General features: G+C 37.7%; 1 protein-coding gene across 1 annotated transcript; it reads left to right on the top strand.

The window, feature by feature from the left end:
* The first annotated feature begins 3,873 nt into the window (after positions 1-3,873).
* LOC140875819 (uncharacterized) lies at positions 3,874-6,273 on the top strand. Its single transcript, XM_073279617.1, has 4 exons — positions 3,874-4,212; positions 4,591-4,680; positions 5,110-5,231; positions 6,255-6,273. Exons 1-4 carry the CDS (start codon positions 3,874-3,876, stop codon positions 6,271-6,273), a joined length of 570 nt encoding a protein of 189 aa, XP_073135718.1.
* The last annotated feature ends 7,426 nt before the right edge of the window (positions 6,274-13,699 follow it).

The following is a 13,699-nucleotide window of genomic DNA, read 5'->3' as shown; positions in this document are numbered from 1 at the left end:
AAGGAATTTTCAAGTGGTTCTCACTTATCGAGTGAAAATGTCATAGTTTATGGTTGTACACCATTAGTCCTTATGACCCGGGATAACATGGAGACTCTATATGCTAGAGCTTCACTTTGACTTGTTTACCGACTCAACTGTGGTCATCAGGTGGCAATGTTGGGTGTTGTGTCAAAACATATAGGAGTCGATCCATTGTAGTCGGGGATTCACCGCTTACCTATGGGTATTGATATCCTATGTGATCTCATGCATATGTAGCTTGAAATCTCTTATCAGAGTTGGTGGTAATTAAGAAAGGGGTTTCTTGAATTACATCTTCGATGCAACTACGACATGACACATAGTTATCGATTCATTGACAACTCTCGATAAACTAATGGTTGTCGAATCGGTCGGGATATATGAGTTGAAGAAACCGTACTGTACGCTAACCATAATTGATTGGTTCTTGCAGGCACTATCATTTGATACCTAGGGAGTCATGTAAGCGACGCTGCTAGATGTTTAACATGATTGGTTGGGTAGTATCAGACTTGAATTTTCTGACGTTCTTATTATCAATGAGTGGATAAATAAGAATGGAGCTATATGGGGTATGCTCATATAAAGGACTTGTTGATCCCGAATCACATGGAGATGTGAACCCACTGCTAGTTGTATCATTAAACCATTGAGGGTCATACAAGTACTAGCTTTCTAGATCCCGTTGAGAATAAAACTAGTTCAATGTGTTGAACAACTTATAAAGGAGTTTATAAGTGAAATAAATTAGAAGTATGACTTCTAAAGGAGAATCAATGGAAAAGTAACTTTTAATTTGTGAATATGTTCCAAGATTAAAAGTTGACTTGAATAAAATAATTAATTTTGAAAATGGTGATTTTTGAAATTATTATTATGAACTTAATTAAATTAATTCAAGCGTTGAATTAATAAAACACTAGTGGGCCTTGTAGAGTCCAAATAATTAAATTAATTCAAGTGTTGAATTAATTAAACACTATTGGGTCTTGTAGAGCCCAAATAGAAATAGTGTTGAATAATTATTATACTAGTGGGCTTGAATGAGTTCAAGTTGGATTTAATTAATTGATTAAAAAGTTCATGGGCCATGTTTATATAGTTTCTTTCAGTTGCCCACCTATCATGCCCATTACCATGTCTACCAATGATGTGGCACTATTTTATTGGATGTGATAAAGATGTGATAAATTTTAGGTCCAATAGAATAATGTCACGTCATTGGTGGGCATGATAGGTGGGAATGATAGGTGGACAGGTGAAAGAAACTCCATGTTTATATATATATATATATATATATATATATATATATATATATATATATATATATATGTTTGACATATAATATATACAATACATGAGAGAGAATGAATATGAAGGGTTAAAGACAAAGTGCACATTTTTCTATCCATGCTTTTACTTTTTTCATGCATGCTTTGTCTTTTGTCATAACAAACTTTTTAAGTACCAATACACTCAATATTCCTCTCAATTTTTCTCACAATGGCCGAACACTACATCAAATAATTCTCCAAATTTTGTCTTTCATCTTGGGAGAAAAGGCAAAGAAAATCTCAATGAAAAATGCTCTAAATATTCTAGTGCATATTTAGAGTGGATCTAGTTTGACTAGTCGTGGACCTAATTTGAAGAAAGGAGTCCATTTTCGAACAAGGAGTGTTCTTGGAGACTTGTTCCATTTTTGAGCAAGGTGTAACCTTAGAAGCTTGTAGATTGTTTCTACCTTTTCAAGAGCTAAGTTGTTCACAACTTGGTTGGAGCCATAAATCAATCTTTTGAGATTGATATGTAAAAATATCTTAGACACCCTATGGATGTTTAATATTTTGAATGCTACACATATGCTCTGTTTTTATATAAAATTTTAAACTTCCCTTGCGCTTCCGGGCACAAGAGATCCGATCCTACAAGTGGTATCTAGAGCCTAGGTTGCTCTTTATTGTGTAGCATTTGTTGAATATTATGTTGAGGTCAATTTTTAACCGCATGAGAAAATTATTACCATCAACTTAGGGGTTGTTTTGAAAAAATTTTGGGGACGTTTTTTGGGCAGCCCCTCGCTGTTAGGGCAGCCCGTCGGCTGCCCCATTTTATAAAAAAAAAAAAAAAATTGACCGAAATCCGGCGACGTAGCTTCGGCAACGACTTTGAAGACTAAGGTCTCCAAAAGGTGTTTTTGGATATCCAAGTGTCAAGTGCCCTAAGTTGTTAAAATTTTAATTTTTGAGAAAAATGAAATTTTATAAAGTATGTATTTTCTCATGAAATAAATAATTAAAGTGGGACTTTGATTATTTATAGTAAATGGTGATTTACAAGAAATTTGGTTATAAATAAATTAATTGGAAAGTAAAAAAAGGTGTTTGTTTATTTTGTTAATTTAATTTATAATTGTGGAGGTTAGTGATTGGACCAAGATACATAATATTTGATCAATTGATTATTGTGATAATTAACTGATGGTGTATGATATGTGATATTATGCATGAAGGATGATCAAAAGCCCAAGCCCAATTTGTTAGGTGTATGCTAGGATATTTTATGTTGAATGGATTGTAATAATTATCAAATTCAAGTAGGCTTGGTTTATAGCCCGTTCTCACCCCATGAGATTTATCCTTATTTGTCATGGATATTTTAATGTAAAATATTTGATAGTGAAAGATCAAGATTGGATGATGGTGGCCCATGATGATTTATGAAGATCCAAGACATGTAAATATTGGAAGCTTATGTAATTGTTGCATTTGCATCTCGTGCATTTCCTAGGATTGGACCTGGGCCCGTGTTTGTCTCACACGGGCCAAATAGTATTGGTGTGATTGATCATCCTTGTTAATTTAATGTTTATAATATATACATGATATATTATAAATAATGAGTATGTGCGTTATTATTTTATAATAACAAAGTTGCATGAATCCGGCAAACATGCAACCAAACATGGCGAGCTTTTAAAATTATTGATGAGATCATTTCAAAATTAAAAAACCCTCATTTTGAATAAGATTCAAAATTTATATCAAGCCCTAAAAGGGGAATTATAAATTTGTTTATAATTTTCATGTCTTTCATCGACAATGGATGCATGATGAACGCTACCCGCGGTCAATGCTCGGCTCATATTATTGGAGGGGCTTGGACGCCGGAAATCTGTGACTTTCATTGACATGGTGATATGAACTACGTGGAACTCCCATGATTTCGGCTCATATTATTTGGAGAACTCATGGCGTCCGTCCATTAAGGTTCAATATAGATGGGTAAGGCTTGACACGTAAAGATGAACGACGTCATATTATTGGGTCCTAATCAAGCGTGAGACAAAAGTTTACGTAAGGGTTGCATGGAGATGCAATTGGAAACTACCTTTTAGGAATTGTGATTGGCTGATATTTTTCAGGATCATGATTGACTAATATGACCTTACGTACCTACTGAAGAAAGGAGTTTCCCGTTATTCACTAGAGGGTGGTGAAAATGTCAAAACAGTGGGAGCATAAAATTTATAAAGTAAAAGTCCATATTTTATATCTTACTAAATATTTTAAAATAGTCATTAAAATTTATCTATTATTATTTTTCAGTACAAAAGTTTTTGACATGTCATCAATTCGCAATCCGTTATCTGCAATTCTCAAAAAACATGTACTGACCGGTCCAAATTACCTCAATTGGCTAAGAAATCGGAAAATCTTCTTGAATTCGGAGAGGATTGCATATACACTTGAGAAGTTGCCCCCTGTTGAGGCTCCGACTGGATGTAGCCCTGAGGAGCTACATGCATACAAGGATTGGTGTGACCATGACTTGAGAGCTAAGTGTTATATGCAGACTTCTATAAATGATGAGCTGCAGAGGCGTTTTGAGGGTGCAAAGCATGCTGCTGACATTCATTTGTATCTCAAAGAGCTCTTTGGTGAGCAAACACGCCCACTTAGACATGCGACAGTCAAGGAGCTGATAACTTTGCGCATGCGAGATGGGGCTTCGGTCCATGAGCATGGTGTGAGGATGATTGGGCTTGTGGAGAAGCTTGTTGGCATGGATCTTGTATTGTCAGCAGAGTTGACCACGGATGTGTTGCTCTTGTCACTACCGAGCTCATTTGATTCTTTTGTGGTGAACTTCAACATGAACAAGATGGAACCGACCCTTGAGGAGTTGGTTAACATGCTTGTTACGTATGAGTCCACAATCAAGAAAGAGAAGTTGTTACTTTATGTGGGTTCTTCATCAGGTGCGAAGAAAAGACCACGTGGGAAGGGAAAGAAGCGTTCTATTCTTCTTCCAAATAAGAACGTGCCCTTGAAGAGGCAAGCTCCGAGTCCCGTTGTGGCAGCCACACTAGTTAAGGCTGAAAAGACTAGTGACGTATGTCATTACTTCAAGAAGCCTGGACATTGGAGGCGTAATTGCAAGGAATATCTTGACCAGAATGGTTTTGGAAAGGGTATGTTCTACATTGAAGTAAACATTAAAATTAACTCTTCTTCTTGGGTATTGGTTACCGACTGTGGCTCACATCTCTATAATGATTTGCAGGTGATGGAAAGAAGTAAGAGGCTTAGGGAAGGTGAGACCTTCTTGAGGATGGGCAATGGAGCAATAGTTGCTGCCAAAGCCATGGAAGATGTTTACTTATTATTGAACAATGATTTTAAATTAGTATTGAGAGATGTTTTGTATGTATCAGATTTGGTGAAAAACATTGTTTCCATTTCTATGCTTGATAAAGAAGGATATTCTTGTTTATTTGGCAAAGGTGTTTGCAATATTTACAAGAATGAATGTTTAATTGGTACAAGCGAATTGGAAAATGATCTTTATAATTTAAAATTGAAAGATATTCCATTGAATAATGTCCAAGCAATATCAACAACACACAAACGAAAACAAGATACTCTGAATCCGAAACAGTTGTGGCATGCTCGATTAGGTCATATTTCTCTAAGAAGGATGAACAAGCTAGTGGGAGAAGACATGTTTGATATGTCTGATATTAATTCTCTTACTACTTGTGAACCCTGTCTAAAAGGAAAGATGACCAAAATTTCCTTTAAGGGCCATGTGGAGCGAGCCAAAGGACAGTTGAATTTGATCCATACATATGTGTGCGGTCCACTTAGCATCACCACTAAGCGTGTACATTCTTACTTCATCACATTTACCGATGATTTCTCAAGGTATGGGTATGTGTGTTTGATGAAATACAAATCTGAAGCTTTTGAAAGGTTCAAAAAATTCAGAAATGAAGTAGAAAAACAATTGGGACGAAACATCAAGACACTTCGATCGGATCGAGGTGGTGAGTACTTGAGTGCTGAATTCCAAGAGTATCTTAGGGAGAATGAGATTCTCTTGCAGTGGAATCCGCCTGCTATACCTCAGTTGAATGGTGTTTCAGAACGTCGTAATCGGACTTTGATGGACATGGTTCGGTCGATGATGGGGTTCACGGAGTTGCCGCCATCCTTTTAGGGATATGCGCTTGAAAAAGCGGCACTGTTGTTGAAAAATTTTCATTCAAAGGCAGTTGATAATACACCATATGAGATATGGATGGGAAAGCTTCCTAAGTATTCTTATCTTAGAATATGGGGGTGCTCTGCTTATGTGAAGCAGATAGTGGGAGATAAATTGGATGATCGATCCATTTTATGCTACTTCGTGGGATATCCAAGGAATTTGGTTGGATATTTTTCTATCATCCCAAATAAACAAAGGTGTTTGTTTCTAGAAATGCAACCTACTTGGAGAAGGAATTTCTATTGGATAGAAAATGAGAGATGATAAAACCCGAAGAGGTTCGAGAAACACCCACGGTTGTAGAGCCCATACCCAAACAACCAAGATAGAAGATACAAGCTCCTAGGAGATCCGAGAGGGTCTCGAGACCACCTATGAGGTATAGTATGATTCTAGAAGAAGGCCATGATGAGCCTGACCATGGATGTGATTTAAGGACCTTCAAGGAAGTGTTATTTGATGCATCGAAAGTGAGCATATGGTATGCAAACTTCAGAGATCTATTTATAGTCTCAAGCATGCATCTAGGAGCTGGAACCTCAGATTTGACGGTACAATCAAAGAGTTTGGTTTTACTAAAAATCCTCAGGAACCCTATGTGTATAAGAAGGTCAGTGGGAGTGCTGTGACATTCCTGGTGCTTTATGTTGATGACATTCTACTCATTGGAAATGATGTAGGAATGTTGCAGTCAACTAAAGTATGGCTGGCGAGTAAGTTCTCAATGCAATATTTGGGTGAAACTTGTTCCCACCCAGTCTACATACATTGATAAAATCGTGAAGAGGTTCTCGATGGAAGAGTCCAAGAGAGGACACCTACCAATGTGTCATGGCATGTCCCTATCCAAGTCCACGTCTCCCAAGACTGATGCAGAGATAGTGACGATGACACGCATTTCATATGCATTTTCTATTGGTAGTATCATGTATGCGATGATATCTATACATCTTGACGTGGCATTTGCACTGAGTGTTGCAAGTAGATATCAATCGAACCCCGGTCTTCCACACTGGAAAGTTGTGAAAGATATCCTCAAGTACTTGAGAACGACTTAGAATGTGTTCATCGTCTATGGTGTGGAGAACTAAAATTGGAAGGCTATACCGACTCTAGCTTCCAAAGCGATATCGATGATTCAAAGTCAACCTCTAGGTTTGTATTAATGTTCAATGGTGTTGATGTCTGTTGGAAGAGTTCCAAGCATGACAGCAATGCGGATTCCACCACTGAGGCCGAATACTTGTTGCATTAGATGCAGCAAAGGAGGGTGTTTGGATGAGGAATTTCGTCCAAGAGTTGGACGTTATTCTTTATGGAGTTGCTCCAGGTCTCATCAGAAATCCAAACATGTACTGAGAAAATACCACATCATCCGGGAGATTGTGGAAAGAGGAGAGGTCTTGTTAGACAGAGTCACCTCCGCATATAACGTTGCTGATCCACTAACTAAGCCTTTACCAGGACCATTGTTTGAAAAGCATCGCGAATCAATGGGTTTGAAACATATGGGTAGTTGGCTCTAGTGCAAGTGGGAGATTGTTAGAGTAGGTGTCCGTCGAGCCAAGTGTTGGTCGATGGTCCTTGAGAGAACTCTTGTATGACTATCTTTATTTTAATAATATTTGACATTATTTAATTTAGCACACCTTTATCTGTATACCCATGCTAGCTGCATAGATAAAGCCCTTGAATATACAAATAGTAGAAATAATATGAGATGGTCATGTGATGACTATCATGAGACTCATATTTGGAATACTGTATATTCTAAACTGTTCCTAGTCGATTCAGCCGCCATAAAGAAGGATAACAGTCGCTCGAGCTTAAGACTAGTATTTGCGATGTGAGTACCACGTTTCATTGGTAGGGGACATCGTGATGTCCAAGCATGCAAATAGGTGCTCCTTGTAGAGTGCACTGAACAACCCTCCCTAAAAGACTTTCCAAGTAGTTCTCACTTATCGAGTGGAAATGTCTTAGTTTATGGTTGTACACCATTAGTCCTTATGACCCGGGACAACATGGAGACTCTATATGCTAGAGCTTCACTTTTACTTGTTTACCGACTCAACTGTGGTCATCAGGTGGCAATGTTGGGTGTTGTGTCGAAACATATAGGAGTCGATGCATTGTAGTCGGGGATTCACCTCTTACCTACGGGTATGGATATCCTATATGATCTCATGCATATGTAGCTGAAAATCTCTGAGCAAAGTAGGTGGTAATTAAGAAAGGGGTTTCTTGAATTACATCTTCGATGCAACTACGGCAGGACACATAGTTATCGATTCATTGACAACTCTCGATAAACCAATGGTTGTCGAATCGGTCGGGATATATGAGTTGAAGGGACCGTACTGTACGCTAACAATAATTGATTGGTTCTTGTAGGCACTATCATTTGATACCTAGGGAGTCATGTAAGCGATGCTGCTAGACGTTTAACATGACTGGTTGGGTACTATCAGACTTGAGTTTTCTGACGTTCTTATTATCAAGGAGTTGATAAATAAGAATGGAGTTATATGGGGTATGCTCATATAAGGGTGGTAGCGCTAAGTCGTGTCACGCCCAAATTACCCAACTCGAATAAGAATAACAAAACATGCAGTAGTGCGAGTAGAGATCGTTCCCATGAGAAAAGTAAAATTTAAATAGTGTTCTTAAAATACTGAAAGTAATAAAAGGTGTTTGTTGGATTTTATTAACTACTAAGCAAGAATTAAAATAAGAAAGATCAACAAACTAACGAGACTTGGTATCGGTCGACTACATCCTTGAAATTATTCATTCGATCATCGATTCCCTAAAAATAATTAATCCGCATTGAATATTCATCATTGGAAATTTAATTTATATTTCACCTTAATTTTAGTTAACTTGACACCAGCATTCTAAGTTAACCCTTACCCCATAAATTAACCCAATACTAGCGATTAGATTTAAATCCACGGCAGCATTCAAATGAGTAAAACTGATGAATCTAGACAACACAAATACCAGCGATTGTATTTAATCTAGTCAATTGTTGTTCCTACGATTTAACAAATTCACCAGCGAAAAATATTAATCATAGTTGTTTCAAAAATCAGATGATTCAAACAATTACGGATTTTAATTCTAATTTAGCAAAATATTGTATAGCTAAATCCTAAGGTGATCAATCCTAAAATCTCACATACAAGCATGACAATCAATCCAAAACAACTCTTGATACGCAATTTGGAATTAAACAATATTAGAAAACTGAATCTCACAAATAAAATAACTCAAGGGTTTGTCTTCCTCAACCAAGTACTAAAACTTAGCCACAAATATTCATGAATTCCGTAGAAAATTTCATGAAATAAAATTAAATCTAAGAAAAAAGAGAAGAAACCTAGTCGCCAATGTGTTTCTCACGTTCCAAGCCATCTAAGTATGATCCAAATCCCCCTAATTTTTGAGTTATAGGAGTATTTAAAGACTAGAGTCCTAAAGAAATAAGTTTCCTAATTTTAAAGGATTTCTCGAAAAAGTCTGTCGCGATCGAGCGCGCGAGTTCAGCGGATCGAGCGCCCCAAATTATGCCAACTTTATGTCCAGCTTTTCTTTCTTCTCCCGCTCGATTGGTTGAATTGGACAGATCGAGCGCGCAGCTTTTTTTCCAGCGAGCAGCGATTTTAAAAAATTCATATCCGGAGATCTAGCCGTCGGATTGAGCTGAAATTTGGACAGCTGCTTTAAAACATCTTGAAATTCATCTTGAACGGTGAAAATTGGATTTGGATTTCTCTAAAATTAAAAATTATTTTTTGACCATTGCTGCTTCGTAATTCTTCTCTTATCTCGGCTCTTTCTTTCCATCTTTAGCTTCATTTATTCACTTTTCCTAAATCAAACCAAAAACATTCGTTAGTAACTATACAATGAATTTAATCAATGCAAACTCTTCTAATCACACCAATTAACACACATAAATATAGGAAAATATCATCACATCAAACTCCCCCTACTTAATCCTTGCTCGCCCTCGAGCAACACAAAACCAAAAATAAGCTCGAACTCATAATCCATAACAAATATAACCATGATCTTCACATTTGTGCCTCATGAACTCAATGCATGATCAAGAAAAACGTTCAAATGATAAAAATGAAACAAGTTCAATATCCAAACATTTCAACTAGAGATATAGCCCCGAACGTGTGTGTGTGTGTAAGGTCATTAGCCAGTATCATGCACACTTCACAGATCCATTCAATGCAAAACCCCACAATAGCTCAAGTTGCACACCAAAAAATCAATTTAAAACATTAAGAAGTTTTAAAGTCATTTCACTTGTCCGAGTAATTGCACCCGGTTATCCTCAACTTCATACATTCTCCTCCATATTTAGCTCTTGGAATTTGTAGGACTAGAATTTCAGTCCTCATTCCAATGTCTCCCCTTACCTTACTAACTCCATTCTTTGCTCTTTTTTTTTCTTTTGATTAAACTCAAAAGGGAGGTTGATAGGCTAGCGACTTTCTAAGACTATCACAAGGCTCACACGAATTTTACTATGTCATATACAATACACAAGCCATGACTCATGCGTGCTAAAAAATATTCAAGAACCATATCAAAGTCTAATTTGTATTGGAGATCAAAGTGTTCCAAGGTTAGAAAATCATATATTTTCAAAAACATGCATGTCATCAATTGGATATCATCATGGGCTAGTGAATTTCAATAGTCAAATTCATCACAAACTATGAGCTCTAAATTTTTTTTCCCATAAAAACGGCTAAATTCTCTCAATGACTGGCTAAGACCTCTCCCCCAAACTTAAAATCTTACATTGTCCCCAGTGTAAGTAAAAATGAAAAACAAAAATAAAAAAAATACTAAGAATGAAAAGAAATACTCCCCTTGGGTTGCCTCCCAAGCAGAGCCTCTGTTTACAGTCGTCGACCCGACTGTATGCTTCAGTTGCTCATGGTGGTTCATATCTGATTCCCTTGTCCACCTTCACCCATCTGAATAATGTTGCAGTTATTTTTGGCCCATGCCTCCTCTGCTTCGATTTTCTAGGGTTTCCAGTCTCTTGATTATGCTTCCCTTTTTTCATTAGTATTCCTTTTTCTCGATCTGGAGAAAGTTTTGGCTCAGTTTTTGGTACCTGCATATCACAGAGAAAAATTTCAGCAATAGAATTTTTAGCAGGTTGTGCAATAACTTTGTAATGCCCTGCTTTTATCTTAAATGAGTTTATTTGAGTTAATCAGAGATTACAGAGTTCTCGAGCCGGTTTGATTTTGATCAGGGTCCTTTTTGCAAATTTTGGAAATTTCAGGGACTAAAACCTAAATATGGGATTTTATATATTATCTACACTTGTATTGACTTGGTCATTCATTCTTCATCTTCCTCCCAACCGAGAGACTCCATTGAAGCGCCCTTTTGAGCTTTTGAGCTTTGTGATTTCATTCCGAGCTCGATCCGTCCGTTGGAATTTATTTCTGAAGGCAGATTAGTGATCACTGCAGTGAGAGCTCCGTTATACCGTAAGTATTTCTCCGATCGGATATGTTTTGTTTTTCGGAGGTTGTTAGAATCGATTTAGATTCTAGTATTTTGTTCTTAGCGGAGTTTTGATCGTTTATTATCTGTCGGTTTTGAATTAGAGCGACGTTCGGAATTGTTACGATTTTTGGAAGATATTTTCAAAAATCATGATTTTGAGATTTGATGGGTTTGTCTTGTTGTTGTTGTATTAGCATTGAATTGAGTTGATATCGGTATTGAACTGCTATCTGCGTTGCCGGTTTGTTCAGTTATAGCCGTTATGCCGTCGGTTTGAGTTTTGGAGTTTCGAACCGTTTTGAGTTATGAACTTGGCTTGAAAGTTGATCGTGGCTATTGATCAATCATCTCTTGTATTCGTACAGATTCGTTGAAGTTGTCGAGCCCTGTGTTAGCAGCATTGGATCGTCGAGAGTTGGACGAAGAACGGTAAAGAGATTTCCATGAACCGTTGATTGTTGTTTAGGTTGTATAGTTATTGATACAATCTTTTGTTGTAGCTTTCCAGAAGTTGAAACTACTGCCTTGAAAGGTAAAAGCAGTCATCGTAGCGGGATAGCATACTCGGGACTGTTGGTTCTCAAGTTTCCCTTTTTAAATCACATATTGCATCGATACTTGTTCTAGCATGAGGAACTTGTATTTTGTTGATTGATTGAGTTTTGTTATGTGGCTTATGTTTATGTTTCTGTTATGCATTCATCTTGAGCCTACTTTGATTTCAGCGGGCAGAACCGCCCTTTTTGTTTAGACGTTTGAGAAATATGATTGAGTGGCCTAGGTTGTAGTATTTCGCCTAGTGCTAGCATACTCGTTATGGTTGCTCAAAGTCTAGAGGAGTGGGATACGTGGCACCACCTCGATTGGGAGAGTCGGTGGGTTGTTACGTGATCTCATCCTCGGGATCCCAAAAGCACAGCAGCAATCCCTTGTTTATCAGAATCGATATCCTGGTTTTAAAGACATGCATATCATTAACCTTGACTTGAATATGTTGTCTTGATAGCATGATGTTTATTCAATATTTGATATGTTGCTTTTACTGGGATTATCATTCTCACCGGTTATCCGGCTGTTGCTTTATTTTGTATGTGTACTTGGCAACAGGTGGGGCAGGATCAAGTCAGAAGAGGCATGGTTAGCTCCGAGGGGAAGTTGTAGAAGTGAGACTCGGTATAGAAGTCGTGTCAGCATGTTCATCTAGTTTAGATTGGAACATGTTTAGATATCGAACTTCATCGTTATGTTGTTGTTGCATATCCTCTACTTTGAACAGTTGTTGAACTCCAAAATTTTATGTACTAGTTGGAAGAATTGATTTTGTATCAAGTAGTCGAGATTATGTTGAATTTGGATGGATGCATGTTGTTATGAATATTGTTGGTTTGAGTTGGTTAGCTTGCCCTGTTCTGATTTGTTTCTGCTGCCCAGGGTGCGCTCGATCCTAGGAAAAGCCAGGATCGAGCGCAGCCCCTGTTTTGTTTGAGGCAGAGGTTTCAGAAAAATGGTGCGCTCGATCCTGGCTTTTTGTCGGATCGAGCGCGGCACCTTAATTTTTCTCGGCAGAGAGTTGAGAGAAGTGGTGCGCTCGATCCTGGCTTTTTGCCGGATCGAGCGCGACACTGTTCTCTTTTTAAAAAAAAAAAATTTTTATTGCTTTAACCTTTGGTTATTGTATGTCTTAGTGTTGTCTAATCCCAAGATTAGTTGTTTAGAACCGAGGTCTCACATTAAGTGGTATCAGAGAGTTAAGATTCTTGGTCGAACTAGAGTGAGCGGGTAGATCGAGTCTGCATGTATTGGCTCCTCGCATGTGTTTGAATTATTTTATTGTGTACTTAATTCCATGCGAGCATGCTTTATTGTTTGAGCATTATTTGAATTACATGGTTGTGTGATTTAAATTAATAAAGCATGATCTACTTGAGATATATCTGTTTCTGTTATCGACTGGTATCCGGTATTCCAAGCGGTTGTAAGGGCACTGATTGTAGCGATTGTGATATCTCGCGTCCTAACCTTTGATTATCAGATGGGTCCTCGTCGAGTGATAAACAGAAACACACCGCCAGTTATCCCTGCAACTGAGCAAGCTAGCACTGAAGTTGATCAGTTGGATACTTCAGCAACGCCTATGGAAACCTTGCTGAAGAGGTTTCAGTCTTTCAATCCGCCATTGTTGTTAGGTTCAGAAAATCCAGTTGAATGTGAAAGTTGGTTGGATGATATTGATCAGCTGTTTGATTCCATTGATTACACAGATGACCGCAGAATCAGGTTAGTCATTCATCAGCTACGTGGGGTTGCTAAGAGCTGGTGGATCATGACAAAGAAAGCAATAGAGAATAGAGGTACAGAAGTTACTTGGACTCTTTTTAAATCTGAATTCTATAAGCGGTTTTTCCCTATCTCGTACCGTAAGGACAAGGGAGCAGAATTTGCCAATTTGAGACAAGGGAATCTGAACATCGAAGAGTACGTTGCCAAGTTTGATAGTCTGTTGTGTTTTGCACCACTAATTGCCGAAGATGAAGAAGCTAAGGCAGATCACTTCATAAATGGCTTGAATCCTGAC

This window comes from Henckelia pumila, chromosome 1 (assembly GCF_033568475.1).
Source record: "Henckelia pumila isolate YLH828 chromosome 1, ASM3356847v2, whole genome shotgun sequence".
Taxonomy (NCBI): Eukaryota; Viridiplantae; Streptophyta; class Magnoliopsida; order Lamiales; family Gesneriaceae; genus Henckelia; species Henckelia pumila.
This window is presented reverse-complemented; position numbering and strand designations above follow the sequence as displayed.

Coding starts and splice junctions, on each gene's coding strand:
- LOC140875819 (XM_073279617.1), top strand. CDS start 3,874: ATGCAGACTTCTATAAATGATGAGCTGCAGAGGCGTTTTGAGGGTGCA. Junction 4,213..4,590: donor AACCGACCCTTGAGGAGTTG/GTTAACATGCTT, acceptor AATGATTTGCAG/GTGATGGAAAGAAGTAAGAG. Junction 4,681..5,109: donor CTGCCAAAGCCATGGAAGAT/GTTTACTTATTA, acceptor ATTTCCTTTAAG/GGCCATGTGGAGCGAGCCAA.